The 18,875-nt window shown below is 45.5% G+C and overlaps 2 protein-coding genes across 2 annotated transcripts; one reads left to right on the top strand and one right to left on the bottom strand.

The window, feature by feature from the left end:
• Positions 1-1,232: 1,232 nt before the first annotated feature.
• On the bottom strand, positions 1,233-4,567 carry LOC106587481 (TAF5-like RNA polymerase II p300/CBP-associated factor-associated factor 65 kDa subunit 5L). Its single transcript, XM_014175902.2, has 5 exons — positions 4,329-4,567; positions 3,685-3,826; positions 3,340-3,444; positions 2,403-3,184; positions 1,233-2,224 (listed from the first exon to the last, which is right to left on the bottom strand). Exons 2-5 carry the CDS (start codon positions 3,821-3,823, stop codon positions 1,427-1,429), a joined length of 1,824 nt encoding a protein of 607 aa, XP_014031377.1. The 5' UTR covers positions 3,824-3,826; positions 4,329-4,567; the 3' UTR covers positions 1,233-1,426.
• Positions 4,568-4,766: 199 nt separating this feature from the next.
• LOC106587472 (nuclear pore complex protein Nup133) lies at positions 4,767-16,884 on the top strand. Its single transcript, XM_014175889.2, has 26 exons — positions 4,767-5,003; positions 5,101-5,216; positions 5,348-5,451; positions 5,688-5,792; positions 6,081-6,212; positions 6,444-6,614; positions 6,713-6,868; positions 7,467-7,537; positions 7,662-7,809; positions 8,070-8,220; positions 8,559-8,716; positions 8,936-9,027; positions 9,556-9,713; positions 9,873-9,967; positions 10,245-10,469; positions 10,647-10,769; positions 12,935-13,034; positions 13,269-13,526; positions 13,774-13,907; positions 14,422-14,580; positions 14,755-14,890; positions 15,085-15,203; positions 15,786-15,866; positions 15,960-16,024; positions 16,257-16,345; positions 16,604-16,884. The coding sequence occupies exons 1-26, from the start codon at positions 4,876-4,878 to the stop codon at positions 16,738-16,740; spliced, it is 3,411 nt and encodes a 1,136-aa protein (XP_014031364.1). The 5' UTR covers positions 4,767-4,875; the 3' UTR covers positions 16,741-16,884.
• Positions 16,885-18,875: the final 1,991 nt, after the last annotated feature.

Below are 18,875 nucleotides of genomic sequence, written 5' to 3'. Positions count from 1 at the left end.
TCCTTGGGAGCAATTTCCAAACGCCTGAAGATACCACGTTCATCTGTACAAACGTATAAACACCATGGGACCACGCAGCTGTCATACCGCTCAGGAAGGAGACGCGTTCTGTCTCCTAGAGATGAACGGAATGTGGTGCGAAAAGTGCAAATCAATCCCAGAACAACAGCAAAGGACCTTGTGAAGATGCTGGAGGAAACGGGTACAAAAGTATCTATATCCACAGTAAAAAGAGTACTATATCAACATAACCTGAAAGGCCGCTCTGCAATGAAGAAGCCACTTCTCCAAAACCGCCACAAAAAAGACAGACTATGGTTTGCAACGGCACATGGGGACAAAGATCGTACTTTTTGGAGAAATGTCCTCTGGTCTGATGGGACAAAAATAGAACTGTTTGGCCATAATGACCATTGTTATGTTTGGAGGAAAAAGGGTGACGCTTGCAAGCCGAAGAACACCATCACAACCGTGAAGCACGGGGGTGGCAGCATCATGTTGAGGGGGTGCTTGGCTGCAGGAGGGACTGGTGCACTTCACAAAATAGACGGCATCACGAGGGAGTAAAATTATGTGGATATATTGAAACATCTCAAGACATCAGTCAGGAAGTTAAAGCTTGGTCGCAAATGGGTCTTCCAAATGGACAATGACCTCAAGCAAACGTCCAAAATTGTGGCAAAATGGCTTAAGGACAACAAAGTCAAGGTATTGGAGTGGCCATCACAAAGCCCTGACCTCAATCCTATAGAAAATGTGTGGGCAGAACTGAAAAAGCATGTGCGAGCAAGGTCTACAAACCTGACTCAATTGCACCAGCTCTGTCAGGAGGAATGGGCCAAAATTCACCCAACTTATTGTGGAAAGCTATCCAAAACATTTGACCCAAGTTAAACAATTTAAAGGCAATGCTACCAAATACTAATTGAGAGTATATAAACTTCTGACCCACTGGGAATGTGATGAAAAAAATAAAAGCTGAAATAAATCACTCTCTCTACTATTATTCTGACATTTCACATTCTTAAAATAAAGTTGTTATCCTAAATGACCTAAGACAGGGAATTTTTACTTTTAAATGTCAGAAATTGTGAAAAACTGAGTCTAAATGTATTTGGCTAAGGTGTATGTAAACCTCTGACTTCAACTGTAACTTCTCATTTTGGCATTGTGGATATAAGCATCAAAATAAAACCAAGTCATTTTTTGTATTATGTTCAGATTAACATCTCTTTTTCTACTCAGAGATCTTGTCAAAAACAACCTTGAGTGGGCAATTTTAGCAAGTGAGCTTTTGACCTGAAATTAAACCTCTCTGTAATTGGCTTAGGGAAGAAAACATGTATGTCTCCATGGTGACCATGTCTGAGATGAGACCCTCCAGACACAACAGTCCTTTAAAACAAAACTAAACAAAACAAAATGGCTACTGTCCATGTTTTTCCTGCGCCGTTCCCGTCACCAGGAGCAAGTTACAGGCCATGAACTGGATGTTGAGCACTTTGCTGGTGTTGCCCGTGTAGAGCCCCACCAGCTCGCTGGACGAGCTATCCGCATGGGTCGTCCCATGGGAGTTTCGGATGTCCCACACCCTGACTGAGTTATCCATGGAAGAGGAGGCCACCAGGCTGCTGTCGGGGCTGAACGACAGGCTAGTGACACTGTCCGTGTGGCCCCTCAGGTCCTTGACCAGAGCCCCTGAGGCCAGGTCCCACAGCTTCACCCGCTGGTCCTCGCCCGCCGACGCCAGGTACTTCCCATTGGGCGCGAAGGCTACGGACAACACAGGGCCACGATGGCCTGTGAACAGGCGCACTGACGCCCCCTGCTGGGTACTCCAGAGGCGGACAGTTTTATCCGTGGAGCCTGTGGCTAGGTAGTTTGAGTTGGGGTGGAACTTGACGCAGTCCACATCCGCTAGGTGGCCGGCGTAGAGCCTCAGGGGGTAGGTCCTGGAGAAGGTCCAGAGGCGGGCGGTGCGGTCGTGGGAGCCGCTGGCAAAGTAGAGGCTGCAGGGGCTGACATCCACGTCCCAGACGGGATAGGCGTGGCCCTGGTAGAGGGCCGTGTTGGTGAAGCTGCCTAGGTCCCAGTAGCGAATGGACGTGTCCTCCGAGCAGGACAGCAGGCCCGAGCTGTCTGTCAGGAAGGCTGTGCGGAACACCGGACCGCTGTGGCCACGCAGGGTCTTGATCTCGCTGCCTGAGCCGTCCTCTTCATCTGCCTGAATACAGGGGGGAAAAGCGCATTGACATTTTACATTTTCAGAGGAAACACCATTGTACTGCCTAGATATGTGAAAGTTTCCCATAATTGTCGGCAGGGATACCAACAACCGCCATGCCATTTATCTTAAAATGGACTATTTCTGTAAAAATCCTAACCAAAGAAAATCCTCTCACCTCCTCTTCCAGCACGTCGCATGCTAAGCGTATGTGTGACACATCGGCCCGGTGTGGCCTGGCCTTCAGTTTCCTGGCCCTAAGGCTCCATAGCTTGACGGCCGAACTGTCGAACCCGGCGGCCAGCAGCTTGCTGTCGGCCGACACCTCTGCCGCGTTCAGCAGCTGCTCCGTGTGCTGGAAGGCGTAGAAGCACACGGTGGTGAGTGACGGCGGCCCCTCACGCACCTTTTTAATGCAGTCCTGCAGTGCCTCCAGGGCCGCCTCGCTCTGCGGGATCCCTGTGGGGACCTCCACCCCAGCCGCCTCTCCTCGCTCAGGGCCATCCGCTCCCGACCACGAGGAGGTAGAGTTGGGGGCCGTGGTGGCGGCCCCGGCAGCTCCCGCACCCGTCGTCCCGTACAGCTGGTAGTCGGTGCGTGGCGAGGAGGTGACCTCTACCTGGATGTGGGTGCTGAGGGCCCTACAGAGGGTACTGTTGTCTTCGCTCTGCAGATAGCGTAACAAGTAACTGTAGGCCGGCTCCGTCAGGTTCACCACGTACTTGTGGTCGAGGAAGGCCAGGAGCTTAGGGTTGGCGTTGACATCCTGCTGGGTGAGGACATGGCGAAGCTGCTCCACGGTGGAGCGCTGCTCGGCGTCCCCCAGGAAGAGGCCGTGGAAGCGGCTGTAGAAGCCGTCCACAGCCCCCTTCAGGCTGCAGCGCACCATGTCCAGGTGGAGATAAACGAAGAGCGGGTACAGGACGCAGCTCACCTCCTGGCCCCATGGCAACGCCGCTTCTGGACCGGAGAAAATAAACAAAGCGTAAGGCCACGATCCTATGCCCACAATAACTAGCATAGCATTTACAATACATTGCTTCATACTAAGTGGTAAGCTAGTATAATGTTGCATAGCAGCATACATCATCAGTCTCTACACAATTGTGAAGTACCTGAGAGAAAATTGCGTAGTCTGGAAAATTGGGTCTCGTACTGTTGAGGGTCAGCTTGGCAAGGAGCAGCAGAGACAATGTTTGCACACCCCAACTCTGTCTGCACTGCTCAAAGAAAGAGAGACAATGAATAAGATTAGGTATATGTCCATGAGTAATCACCTGTTACTATTCATCCTAAACTGAAAGATGATGCTTGAACTTCTCAATAAGTGAGATTTGCTGAATCATGTCTGCAAAAATAGTTGGCATCATTCACCCATTAAATCTGTGATACTAGTTTCACTTGATTTGGTCATTGAGCTTTGCATTAGATACCGGCCAGCTGCCAATTCAAAGCCTCACCTGTGAGGTTGGCAGCCATCTCCTCTGCGGACTGAGACAGTTTAGCCCCCTTCAGGGAACTTTCAGTATCCACATACTGCCTCCGCTTCAGGTACTGAGCTACAGTGTACTGGATCTGCTCCGTGCGTACCCGCTTCATAACCTGGGAAAATACAAAACAGTATAGCAGCCTGGATAAAAGCAAAGGCTTTACCTGTGCATTAAGACGTTGTTTAGCTGATGTAACTTACTGCATTGCATTTACATATGTTAGTTAACTCATTACAAACACTGCTAGAAACTAGATAGCTATATTTATAGTTTCCTGGAATTACATAGACCCATGAGTAATTAACTTCAGTGCTGTTGGAGAAGAGAAAAATGTGCTATATGGCTAGCTAACACTTGCCAACACAACAACCATTCAATAAAACTGTTAGCCAGTGTTAGCAAGGGTCGCCATGCAAACTTGGGAGAATATCCGTACAAGTGAGCAACAAATGCACTGGTAAAAGTACGCACCAAACAGCTTAAGCAAAGATTATTGCAGTCCTGACATTAGCAAAATAACGTTAGCCAGCTGCTAAAGTTAGCTAAACTAGGCCCTTCGAACTTTAAGCGGGTTTAGCGAAAAACATCTCAACAACAACATCATGGCCACTCACTGCATATCGTGCTGATATTTTTCCTTGGCAGTTACAGCTATTAATGAAATTATATTTATGCAATGTGATTTGTTTGTATCACAAATATCCCGCTGCCTTTCGTAGCGACCCCATCATCATGTATGTCCACCCCTTCCATCAAATAGCAGCTCGCTCTCATCTTGGAGTCATCGATCGATCGACTCATCTTGCCTGAATGTAATGGCGAGAAATCTGTATTGTGTTCTGTTTACCTCCAACCAAAACAGAACTAGCTACTTGCAAAAGGCAATCAATTTACAATCAGTAATAGTGTAATTGTAATTGAAGGGATTATTCATAAATGACAATGTTATTCGTAAAAAAATAATTCGTGTTCAAACAAATGTATTATTAAAAAAAAATGTATTCAATGGCACGATCTAGTGGACCAACTATGTACTACGAATCTGAGTTTGTATTTCATGACGTATATTTCATGCGCCTGAAGTTTCATATTGTTCGCGCAATATATTCGAAGAGCTGTCTGGAGTTGAATGAATATTGAGCATTTTGGGGTACAGCTACGATGTTTAGCCCTCGTCCCACCTCTAGTTCAGGCCGAAGGCAGTCCTCAAGGGTCACCGGTAGAAAGAGTCTCGCCGGTACACCTACAGGGCTTCTCTTTTCCCCACGTAGGACGTCGTTAGCAGCGAGGTGAGTGTCCATGCTCCATCATTGTCAACAATGTCTCTTGAGGCACAGTCACTCGTGGAGTATTTAAAAAAAAAACTGCTCACCCTCTGATTTCCAGATCAACTCCCACGCGTGTGCAGAGCTACTCAACTTCAGAAGCACTCCACTTCGATGTCCAGACGTTTGGCTCTTCTCTACCTGTCAAAGTCATGGAGGCTTTGACAATGGCTGATGGTTGGTCATTGACTCTTTCCTGCCATTATCTCTCTGCGAGTTATACATGCTGTTGAATGCATTGTACAGGTCATCCAGATCAATGCAGTCTGGCTGATGTTCTCCTTTCCCACCTGTTTTGTGTCCCTCAGCCGATGACCAGATCTCTGTGAAGGTGGATGAGAGTGGCTGGGCCTGGATGGTGTGTGGAGAGAGACTGATCATCTGGAAGATCTGCCAGACTGCTGTTGCAAAGGTACAGTCCAGTAGGTCACACCGTAGCAAAATGCTTTGAAACGGAACACAAAATGAGCACTCCTTATTGGGCAAGTCCAGGTAGAACGCTACCTCTTTGTGTCACTCCGTTCCAACACTGGATACACAACCCTGGTTGATAATTATGATATGCAACGCATTGATACAGTGTTCTATAATTAAAAAAACAACAACATGCAGTGCCAATGAGTGAACCTTCTCTGTTGTGTCTCCTAGTTGTCAGTATGTAAGGGCCTCCAGCTGCCCGCTAGTGAGTTTGCCTACTATGCTGATCTCATCTCCATATCATCTCCCAGCCCTCTGGAGACTGCCACTGTTCAGGTAATCAATGACTGTATCAGGAAACTAAACTATTCAACCTCCGAAGGTGGGAACTTTTTTTGCACATGTCTGCCTATTGACTTAGCTGTTACAGTAGCTGTTGAGCAGCTAGCCTGAGTGTCAGTCTCTTTCTGCATTAGTCTACTTGTTGTTGTCTTTGACGAGGCGTTCCTGACTGAATAAGCTGGCACCCAGGCTAATAATCAGGAACAAATGAACTGAAAGTCCAATCGACTCACCATCAGTCGTGGTTGTTTACTGTTGTGGGACTTTGTCTTGAATGCTCAGTCTATCTCTGTCATGGCGGTGGCTCCAGAGGGAACAGCCCGGTTCTGGCCCAGTTTAGCCCACGAGGGGAATTACACTGAGACTGTGGTCGACATGGGCGAAAACCTCTGCAACTTTGTTGTGGCTGTTAGGGTAAGTTGTTATGTTGTGGATGCATTGTTCTTGTTTTGAATACAACGCTGCTCCTCAATCACAGATAAAGATGTATAGAGCAGGTTCTCATTATTAGTGGATTGAGAATTACCAACAAATTGTGTGTAAAACGTTAACACACATACATATTTATCTGATTAAACATTATGTGTTGTTGATTTCATCCCACTTCCTCTCCTCCCTCATCCCACCATCCCTCTCTTCCCTCAGGGGGGTAGTTTCATCGTGTCATCCTATAAGGGCCAGATGATGCGTCTCGGGGCGGACCCCTCTGGAAAGCTGCTGCAGAGGGCGCTACAGCAGGGCCAGGGGGTGCTTTCCGGCATCGGACGCCGCGTCTCCAGCCTGTTTGGCATGCTCGCCCCGCTCACCAACAACAATGCACGTTTCTTCTAGTGGAGTCCTATGAATCCCCATATTATAGTAATAAATTGGTAATATGATGATAGCAGCTCACATACCCTCTCCTCCCTCTATAGCTCCACAGTGTTCTGTGGGTGGGAGAGACGGGCTGCCTGTATACTCTGACCTCCTGTGGGCTCAGTAAATGGGAGGTGGATGAGGTCACAGAGCACCAGGTCCTTAGCTGGGACTCCAGCCGCGCTCTGACGGAGAGTGTAGCCGACGCCATCTGGGTAAGCAGAACAACACTTTACATGAATGTTGTGTTACTTTATGTCAGGTTGCGTTAAATCATGGTGCGTTACTTTGAGGTGAACCGTCCCCTTGGTTGTACAGGTAACTGCCAAAATAAAGGAAACACTAGAGTAAATGAGGGACACAAAGCATGTGCTTCCTGAGTTAACATATCATCATGGTTAGCCATTTTGGCTACCATGGCTAGAAGAGATCTCAGTTACTTTGAAAGAGGGGTATCAAAGGAGCATAGCGGTTTTAAAGTGTGTGTGTCTCAGTCACCAGATCTCAACCCTATTGAACACTTATGAGATCCCGGAGCGACGCCTGAGACGGTGTTTTCCACCACTGTCAAAAAAACACCAAATTATGGTATTTATTGTGGATTTTTTTTTTGCATCCCTCCGATAGAGTTCCAGACACTTGTAGAATCTATGCCAAGGTGCATTGACGCTTTTCAGGCAGCTCGTGGTGGCCCAACGCCCTATTAAGACACTTAAGTTGGTGTTTCCCATATTTTGGAAGTTACCTATAGATTGGATGATTGTCCTGAAGGCATGACCTGTTTTTTTTTTTTTCTCTCTCGCCATCTATCAGGGGTCAGAGAGCAACTATGAGGAAATCAAGGAAGGCGTGAACGTTACCTACATGGACATGCAACTGAGCCAGTAAGTCGAGCTCTCATCTAGGTTTCTGGATGCATTTATCTCACTACATGATTTGATGTAATAGTCAGCTGGTGTCTGCGACTTTTTATGATTCTACACGTCTGACTATATTTTTGTGTTCCAGGGATGGCCTGGTAGTGTTGGCGGCAGCCTGGCACCCCTCAGACTCCCCCTGCCTGGCCTACTTCTGCCTGGTCACCCTGCTGGACAACGGCAACAACATCTCTGAGGAGCTCTCTGTGGAGGTCACCAAGTACAACCCCCCCTTCCAGGTCAGTCTTCACTCAACCCTGGTCACTATTGGGCTTCAACTGAAATTGTGTATTATGGTTCACAAAATGTTATTTTTTTAAAATGTGTTTGAAAGTGGCAATAGTTTCCTTAAGTAGACTTTTTCTCAATACGCTCAAGGCTTCATGCATTTGGAATGCAATTTTTCACACATGAAAATATCAACCATATTGGTCTTCCTTCAGTTTAAATGTCGATGTTTATTTGTCTAATGGTTGATATGTTGTGTTATTGCCCTCAGAGTGAGGATGCTCTCCAGGCCATGAGGCTGATGTTACCACGGGCCTCCAGCCCTGCTGCCTTCCTGTACAACGAGGAGCTGGTGTTTGCCTGCTCCACCGGTACCGGCAGAGGAGGTCTACCTGAGGAGAAGATTCCCTTCAACACACCTGGTAAGAGACATGGATAATGGACTCAAGGTTAGAGGACATTGGGTGCCTCTCAATAGTTTAAAGTTGGCCCATTTCCTCATCTCCTTTTCTTAATAACAAAATTGACAAGAAGAGGAAGCCTTTAGACTGTTGACATGCACCCAATGTTTTAAACCGAATGGTATTGATGAGTGAATGGTGTAGATGGCTGCAACAGCTCTCAGTAATTCATAGTTATCATAATAATATCATCAACCTTTTTTTGTCTTTTTAGCTCATTATCCATTTTCATGAATGGTCAATTTGACTTGACTCGCCTCCCATGTTTCTATTCTCACCGTCCTCCTTCATCTCTCCAGGTGACCGTCTGTGTGGTGGGGGCTGCTGTGCCAACCTGCCAGTGTTCTTCTCCCAGAACAGTGGTCTGGTGGCCGTGGTGGCCAGAGAGAGTGCCTCTATGCTGCCTGAGACTATGGAGGACTCCCTCTGCTTCTCCCTGGCTGGGGCCGGCCCTGAGGTAGAGAGTAGAGTCAGATGAATTAAAGCAGTGTAGGTCTCTGATATGGAACTGGGTCACCAATTGACTTGTGTGAATAATGAGATTACATTAAATTGGTGAACTAGAATGTTTTTTGTTTTTTTATTCCCCATTTTCATTATTTTTACATAATTGGTGAGTACACATTTGTTTTATGACGTACATTATTTATGAATTCACACTTTTTTTTGTTTCAAGGCAACTGCTATGGAGACTCCGACTAGGATGGAGCCTGTAGCGCAAGAGGACAAAACCAAACTCCTAAAAGCAGCGTTCCTGCAGTTCTGCCGGTAAGTCTGCAGAAAGATTGTGGGATGTTGGCCCCAATTGCTGAAGTTTGAGTTTTATTGACAGTGACACAGACCTCCTTCGTAAAACAAGGGAATTTGTTTGTTCCTCCCCTGAAAAAATGTCCCTGTGTTGAGGACGATGTGGATTTAGGTCTGTGTAATTACTTACTCTCTGTGATTGCATCTGCCCTGTTGTTGGTAAGCTGTTACTGCCAAATGAGGACGCATGGCTCTGAGTTTTTTACAGGAAGAGGGAGGGAGGGAGTGTTTGAGTGAGTGAGTGTGTGTGTGTGTGTGTGTGTGTGTGTGTGTGTGTGTGTGTGTGTGTGTGTGTGTGTGTGTGAGAGAGAGTGTACATGTAGACGGAGTGAATGGGGTGTGTACAATTCAAATGAGTACCACTAAATAATTATGTACAATTATTTTATGTGTTTTCAGGAATTACCTGGTTAAATGATCTAAGCAATAAACGTTGTTACTATTGAGTTTACCTTGTTGTTGTGAGTAGAATGTAACTGTGTTTATCAGGAATGACCTGGTGGGGGCCCAGACCATGACAGACGAGCTGTTCCCCCCGGATGGGGACGGAGACGGGGAGCTGGACTTGGTGGTGACCCGGATCAACCTGGACCTGGTTGATGACTACCCAGCGTCAGACCCCCGCTGGGCCGAGTCTGTCCCTGACGGTGGGAGGGAGGGAGGGATGGAGGGAGGGAAAGAGAACAGAAAGAGGGAGAGAAATGCAGACAGGCGAAGACATGGAAATCTGTACTTCTTTTCTATCAAAATGATTGAATATATTGTTCCACATAGAAGTGACCTTGTTTCTGTGTTGTCGTGTCCAGAGAGTGCTGGCTTCCCCCTGACCTCCCTCATCATCCTCCACCAGCTAGAGGACAAGATGAAGGCCCACGGCTGCTTCATGGACTTCCTGTTACAGGTGGGCCACCTGCATAGAAATATATTTCAGTCCCGAATAATCCTGCATAATTCTAATCCTGTGGGCCACCTGCATAGAAATACATTTTAATCCTGCATAATTCTAATCCTGTGGGTCACCGTGGGATCGGACTTCATTACAGGACTCCTCACAGATCTATGGATAAAGATTGATATGTCATGACTGAGTTCAACAACCTTACCTCGTTACTCCCCACCCCTGTATCTTACTCTCTTCTACTTGCTCTCTCCCCCACTCCACCTCCCCTCCCCCACAGGTGGGTCTCCTGGACCGGCTGGGCCAGACCGCGGTGCGCTCGTCTCCCATGGCGACGCGCCTGTTGCTGTGCGAGCACGCCGAGAAGCTACAGGCGGCCATGACGCTGAAGAACCACCACGCCAAGCACGGTGAGCTGGTCAATCGCGCCATCCTCAGTGCCTTGAGGAAGAGCAACGCAGCCGTGTCCACCAGCCTCACGGCCGCCGACGTCTTCTTCAGAGAGGTGACAATGACACATAATATCCCCAGCAGAGTTGGGGTCTTCACACAATTTAGATGATTTGAGATTCCAATTCAAATCATTTTGTCAATGCCAAAACATTAGCTTTGGGATTTTGGGAAGCTTCTGTCTTGTGCCTCAGGTGAGGTTATTAAGGTGTGTGTGAATATGTGTGTGTAGGTGTCTCAGATCTCCTCAGTCTTTGAGTGTCTCCTAGAAGAGGAGGAGAGGTCTCTGAAGGAGAACCCTGTGGACTCTGTGAAGTGGGCTGAAGTGGTGCTCAGTGTCAACACCATTATCAAGGTACACAACACAGGCTCTGTATCCACATCCATATTGTTAGTCACGTATCTCCCATGCATGTGTATGGTTGCCTTTTGATCATATGGTGTGCTTCTATATACTGTGTATCTACAGTGCATTCGGAAAGTATTCAGACCCCTTGACTTTGTCCACATTTCAAATCTAATTTTATTTTTGGAACATTACAGCGTTATTCTAAGATTGATTTAAATTGGGGGTTTTCCCCCTTGTCAATCTAAACACAATACCCCATAATGAGAAAGCAAATAGGTTTGTATACATTTTTGCAAATGTAAAAAAAAACTATCACATTTACATAAGTATTCAGACCCTTTACTCAGTACTTTGTTGAAGCACCGTTGGCAGCGATTACAGCCTTGAGTCTTGTTGGTATGACGCTACAAGCTTGGCACACCTGTATTTGGGGAGTTTCTCCCATTCTTCTCTGCAGATCCTCTCAAGCTCTGTCAGGTTGGATGGGGAGCGTCGCTGCACAGCTTTTTTCAGGTCTCTCCAGAGATGGTGGATCGGGTCCAAGTCCGGTCTCTGGCTGGGCCACTCAAGGACATTCAGAGACTTGTCCCGAAGCCACTCCTGCGTTGTCTTGGCTGTGTGCTATGGGTCTTTGTCCCATTGGAAGGTGAACCTTCACGCCAGTCTGAGGTCCTGAGTGCTGTGGAGCAGGTTTTAATCAAGGATCTCTCTACTTTGCTCCGTTCATCTTTCCTTCGATCCTGACTAGTCTCCCAGTCCCTGCCGCAGAAAACATTCCCACAGCATGGTGCTGCCAGGTTTCCTCCAGATGTGACGTTTGGAATTCAGGCCAAAGAGTTCAATCTTAGTTTCATCAGACCAGAAAATCTTGTTTCTCATGGTCTGAGAGTCCTTTAGGTGCCTTTTGGCAAACTCCAAGTGGGCTGTCATGTGCCTTTTTACTGAGGAATGGCTTCCATCTGGCCACTCTACCATAAAGGCCTGATTGGTGGAGTACCGCAGAGATGGTTGTTCTTCTGGAAGGTTTTCCCATCTCCACAGAGGAACTCTGGAGCTCTGTCAGAGTGACCATCGGGTTCTTGGTCACCTCACTGACCATGGCCCGATTGCTCAGTTGGGCTGGGTGGCCAGCTCTAGGAAGTCTTGGTGGTTCCAAACTTCCTCCATCATTCTTAAATGGAGGCCACTGTGTTCTTGGGGATCTTCAATGCTCCAGACATTTTTTGGTACCCTTCCCCAGATCTATGCCTCGACACAATCCTGTCTTGGAGCACTACGGACAATTCCTTCGACCTCATAGCTTGGTTTTTGCTCTGACATGCACTGTCAACTGTGGGACCTTATATAGACAGGTGTGTGCCTTTCCAAATCATGCCCTACCAATTGAATTTACCACAGGTGGACTCAGTTGTAGAAACATCTCAAGGATGATCAATGGAAACAGGATGCACCTAAGCTCAATTTTCAAGTCTCATAGCAAAGGGTTTGAATACTTAAATAAAATACCTTATTTACATTTCATACATTTGCAAAAATTTCTTAACCTGTTTTCACTTTGTCATTATGGGGTATTGTGTGTAGATTAATGAGGAACAAAAAATAATTGTATCCATTTTTGAATAAGACTAACCTAACAAAATGTGGGAAAAGTCAAGGGGTCAGAATACATTCCGAATGCACTGTATACACACTGAGCAAAAATATAAGCGCAACATTTAAAGTGTTGGTCCATGAGCTGAAATTAAAGATCTCAGAAATGTTCCATACTCACGAAAACTTTATTTCTCTCTAATTTGTTTACAGTCCTGTTAGTGCGCATTTTTTCTTTGCCCAGATAATCCATCCACTTGACAGGTGTGGCATATCAAAAAGATGATTAAATGGCATGACCATTACACAGGTGCACCTTGTGCTGGGCCTGGCTCCCCAGGTGCTGGGCCTATGCCCACACATGACTGTGCCCCAGCCCAGTCATGTGAATTTTATAGATTAGGGCCTAATGAATTTATTTCAATTGACTGATTTCCTTATATGAACTGTAACTCACTAAAATCATTGAAATTGTTGCCTCTAGCGTTTTATATTTTTGTTCAGGTCATGTTGCGTGTGAGGTTGTATTTCTTGTGATGGCACAGTCAGTAATTTGTGTACGTTTGTGTGTTGTATTCCAGGACATGCTGCAGGCTGCTGGTCAGTACAGAGACACCAAGGCCTCACTGTACAGAGCCTCAGAGAGCACCCCTGCTGAGTCAGAATACATCCCATGGACCGGTACATTCCCTGTTGAACACACACACGCACACACACACAGTAGTCTAAAGTAACTTCTTATAACGCCTTGTCTCCTTTTGTTAATGTCAACTGATCTGAAAAGACAGGATAGGTGAAAGCGATATGCTAGATCCCTTTCACTGCGATGAAGGAGAAGAATTTAGAAGTCTCCCAAATGTAAGACAATTGAGATGCGCCCTTAATCCCCAAACCTGTCTCTTTCTCTCGCCACAGCCTCGAGCGGTCTGGGAGGGGTGCGCACCGTCATCGCCCGCCAGCACGAGGTGATCCTGCGTGACGTGTACCCTCACGCCGACTCAGAGCTGCGCAATGGCCTGAACGAGCAGCTGGCAGCCCTGCTGGACGTGCTCCTGGGAGGCTACGTTTCCCAGCTGACCTCACTGAGACCGGGCCGTCCGGGTCAGCAGGACCGCTACAACACCCTGGAGATGGAGTACACGCAGCGCCGCTCTGAGCTGCTCGCACCACTGTGTGAGTGAAGACTGAACGCAAAATACCGGGAGGACATATTGGCTTGAGTATTTGGTTACCGGGTCAAGCCATTTTGGAATACAAAATCATTTTTATCTTAATCCTTTCAGTGGAATTACACATTTTATAGCTAAATGTAGCTGATATTTTTCATAAATTATAAGTCTGACTGCTTATTGCATCCATTATAAAGGTATTATGTACACTTAAATAATATTAAGGGTGTTAACTTTTCTTTTTGTTCCAGTGGAGCTGGGTCAGTACCAGTGGGTGGCGGCACTGGCAGAGAAGTACTGTGACTTTGACATCCTGGTCCAGATGTGTGAGCAGACTGACAACCAGAACAGACTGCAGCACTACATGGCCAAGTTCGCCGACCAGGTTAGACACTAATCCGCTAAAACCAGGGTGGTGTTCATTAGGTGGAGAAATTTTGAAATGGGGAGGCACTACTTGAACTGGTCCAATAAGAACACAGATTTTGTTTGTTGTTGCAAAATGTTTTGCTATTGTGTGCCGTACTGAACACAACTTAATTTTATCACTGGTGTTTTATCAAATCTGGCACCAACACTGGTGTTACATGTTTTATTATTTAGCAGACCCTCTTATCCAGAGCGACTTACAGGAGTAATTAGGGTTAAGTCCCTTGCTCAAGGGCACATAGACAGATTTTCACCTAGTCGGCTTGGTGATTCGAACCAACAATCTTTTGGTTACTGGCCCAACGCTCTTAACTGCTAGTCTACCTGCCGTTACTCAGACTGCGCATGTAAGTCATACATTGATACCCATTATGGGATAAAATTTTTTGGGGTCTTTTCTCAAGCTAGGACTAGACTAAGATTCCATAGATGCTGCGGGTTTCATTTAATTTGCATGTCACTTCCTGTAGAACTTTGCAGACTTCCTGTTCCGCTGGTACATGCAGAAGGGGAAGAGGGGCAAGCTGCTCTCCCAGCCCATCGCCCAGCACCAGCAGCTGGCCAGCTTCCTGCAGTCCCACGAACACCTCAGCTGGCTGCACCACATCCACGTCCACGACTTCAGCAGTGTAAGTGGAACAGACACACACACTCGCTCATTCATTCACACACACACACACACACACACACATCAGTTGACCTTAGTAGCTAACTTGTGAACATGCCGCTTCTTATGAAAATACCAATGTTAAAGAAACAGTGTTGCATTTGTGATATTTATTTCACCATCTCTCTCGCCCCAGGCTTACAAAACCCTGTATGGCCAGGCCAACATGGAGACGCGTTACTTTGTGAAGAAGAAGACCCTGTTGGCTCTCAGTAAACTGACTGCCCTGGCATCAGACATGCCTGAGGCTGTGATGAAGAAACAAGTAGACGGTAAGGGGCTACTTGAGATACTGCTGCTTAGTTCTCAATTAAATCATACATTATTGTCAATGGGAGTTATGAACATGTATTTGAAACTGTGTTAGTATTTAGCCCTAAGACAACAGACACGATTTGATGCTGTAGGGTGTCTAATTGGTGAGTTCTGCAGGGATATCACCAGTGTTTTCTTTGTCATCCTACAGACATGGTAGAGCAGGAGAGGTTCTTGCTGCACCAGGAGACTCTGCCCAAACAGCTGCTGGAGGAGAAACAACAGAACCCAGACACCATGCCCCTGCTCAGCGCTCACAACCTTATTCATGTAAGAACACACATCAGTGGACCACTCACATCACCACATAACCCAACACAGACAACCTTACCAATGCACCATTATAAACTGGGTGGTTCGAGCACAGAATGCTGATTTGGCTGTATATCAGGGGGATAACAAAACATTTATTTTTACTGCTCTAATTACGTTGGTAGACAGTTTTCTAATATCTATAAGGCACCTCGGGGGTTTGTGATATATGGCCAAGATACCATGGCTAAGGGCGGTATCAAGGCACTCTGTGTTGCGTTATAGCTGTTAGCCGTGGTATATTGGCCATATACCACATCATACATTGATGCCCATTATGGGATAACATTTTTGTTGTTATATCTCAAGCTAGGACTAAACTAAGATTCCATATACCACACCCCATCATGCTTATTGCTTGAGTAGACCACACACCCAGTCGCACAACTAGTAACTCTACATAAATCCACATGCCTGCCACCACACACACACGATGACAATACAACACACGCATCTATCCTCCCTGTCACCAACTAAACCCCAAAATACAACTCCTACAAATACCAATGGACTGAGCAAATGTTTATATTTTCTCACCAGCTGTATATTTGTGATGACAACCGACGAGCCAATGAGTATGACTTCAAGAAGGCTCTGGATCTACTGGAGTACATAGACGAGGTAGTCCTACTGCCACTAGCATGAATCATTAACTCAGGGTTGATTAATCAGGTCTGTCAGGGTTCACTGATATGAGCCATATTCTTGTTGCAGGAGGACGCTGTGGACATTGAGGGACTCAAGTGTGAGATCTTCTGCAAGGCCCTCAAGAAAGACGAGTAAGTACAGCTCAATGGCCCTAATCCTTCTAATATCTCACTCTTACTCCCTTTCTTGCTAATTTCCTCATTCCAAATCTGAAAGGATTTGATAGGTGTAAATACACTGTTTGACACTCCTTACATTTTATGTTGTCAGTGTGCTTTATATAGTAAATGCAATGAATTAATAAGCATTATTGTTATTACTGTAAGTTTGCATTGAGCTTCCTTTCCGCTGTGTTGCTCACAGCTGGTTGTCTGCTGATGGGAACGATGACCCTCTGGAGGCAGCCAAGGACAGCATCTTTGTCAAGATCCTCCTCAAGCTCATACAAGAAGGTAAGCACTGCAGTAGCCATTTTGGCTCGGTGTCTGACTAAAGGATTTCACTGTATTCTCATCAGTTAATTTGTTCGTAAACAACACATTTCAAGAGTTACTTAAGATATATTTAGGAGATTGTTGAATTGTTATATATATTTTGTAATTAATTACAAAATATTGAAAAAGGGTATTGAGTGTCACTGCTCTGTTTATTATGTACCTCTTTATGACCCATCCAACCTATTCAGAATGTGTTCTCTTGTTGTTTTCCAGGTGTTCCTCTACAGACCTACCTTCCTGACGTCAAAGACCTTCTTCAGCTGGACGAGATGGAGGCTTTGACATCAAAGCCCACTTTTGAGTTTGTATTGCGGGCCAACTATGAACATTACCTGCAAGCACAGATCTGATGACCCCTGACCCCTTTCACAACTATGTCTCCCAGGTTGCACTTGGTTTGTTCCTTACTTTCCATTTTTACTGTTTGTTTGACTGTTTGTTTGACAAAAAGATAACGTGTTGCATTTTCTAAATAAATGTCATATTTCTGTAAATGTTCTATTCTTTTGATTTTGGCATTCACTAAAGACTGCTTTATGTTTTTGAAAAACAAAATGTATTGTTTTATTTCCTTACCTCGATAACCTGGGAAATGGTAACATATGTAGATACACATCCTGAATCTCCAATACACCAAATCTCCTGTGATAATTGCTTGAGTAAAAGTCAGGAGAGTAAATGTCATGGATTCAACTGAAGCTGTTAGGCTAGGACCAGGTAGATGAAACAGTACACACCTCATGGAAAATATACCTATACTAGCCACTCAAAATGGACACAACATCCATCTCAACAACAAGCCACGCTCATTGACTAACATGCCATGAAAGGCTATTGGATTTCTGCAGCAAGCCATTGGGTGCTGTAGCCTACATTGCCAACTGTATTGGTTTCTTGTTTAAATAGCGGGGCCTGACTCCTCAAGTGTCTCCTCCAACGCTTAGAGGAGTCTGCAACTGATCCACTTTCACTGATGGCAGAAGCAGATGGCCTCTGTGTCTTGTCCTAAAAATAGAAAATGGAGGTTAAATTAGGGACATACACAATAAATTACAGCTACCGCCTTTATGGGGGAGGGGGATTGAAAGTTCAGTAACCCTATATGGGGTGGGTTGAAAGAACTCCCTCAGAGAAGGTGTGCCAATAGCTTTTGATTGGCTTCTAAGCATACTTTTTCAAACCGTCTCAATAGTCTTGATTGACTATTTTGAGTAGTTGTCATAGGGATGGTGACTAACTACCTGGTAGAAACTTTCACAGATCTTTGACAGTTTGTGTCAGAGCTCCAGGTTTGGAAGCCAGGCTTCTGCTGAATATTTGATCACATGACTTCCTGTCTGGCTTGTAGAATGCCTCCATGGATGGGGGTGTTGTGTCTGGTTGGTATGGAGATAACATTTACGAGCCTGAGTATTGGTCCCGCATGGCGCATGCAACGCCAGGGTTGTGAGTTTGATTCCCACGGGAGACCAGTACGAAAATGTATGCATTCACTACTGTAAATCGCTCTGGATAAGAGCATCCGTTAAGTGACAAATGTAAAAAATGTAATATTGGTATATGAAGTAGGCTATCCCATCAATAACATGCCTAACAAAGCTAAAATAAATTATAGGGACCAATGGAAGTTGGATAATGACATGCAATTTTAAACATTTGTTTTCTTGTACTAAAATACCTTTCCACAAGTACATTTAGTTGGATACCTTGGCAGTGATGAGTAAGCAGTTGGACAAACGTATTTTTATAAAGACACTTTTTTTTTAAACGCTGGGCTACAAAAAAGGAATTGTCCATGCCTTGGTGGCTGGCTGCAGCTGTTCGACTGCATGGCTAGGGTCCTATCTGCTTTCACCTACCCCCTGTTCAGAGCTACCCCCTGTTCAGAGAAACTAGACCATGGCCACTGTAGTAATGCGGAAGTTACAAGTGACCAGCTACCACAAGAAACGCCCCCATCTCAAATTTGACACAACTTCTCCCCTCAATGTTAATTCGGTTCATGAAGTTTGAGATTTTAATGGCAGAATGTGTTTCAAACTTTTAGTATAACAAAATATTACTTGACTAACAGCTACACATACATCTTTGAAATACCATTTGAGAGACGACCCCCCCCCCCCCAAAAAAAAGATGCTATACTTAACATGTTCTTATCAATTAAAATAACATGCATCTGACAAAGAACCGGGTAAAATACACCGAGATAGTCACTATTTAATAACTTGTACTGTTCCATTAAACAACCCTTTATAAAATCGCGCCTGCTCTAGGTGTAAAGGAATCAACATAAACCAATAAAATAACATGAATAGAATATGGGCTACCTTGACGAGGTGCGCTCAGGAAAGCAAGTCATTTGCAAAGAGATGAAAGAAAAAAATAAAGCCACAGTCAATATCCTTGCATCATTGAATGATTTGGCACTGCATGCTGTCATAGAACGAGGAATATGGACGTGTGTCGTCCTGCGTCAAAGCGCGCC

The sequence above is a fragment of the Salmo salar genome, chromosome ssa02 (assembly GCF_905237065.1).
Source record: "Salmo salar chromosome ssa02, Ssal_v3.1, whole genome shotgun sequence".
In the NCBI taxonomy this organism is placed as follows: Eukaryota; Metazoa; Chordata; class Actinopteri; order Salmoniformes; family Salmonidae; genus Salmo; species Salmo salar.
Note: the sequence above shows the minus strand (reverse complement) of the source record. Positions and strands in the feature narration are given on the sequence as shown.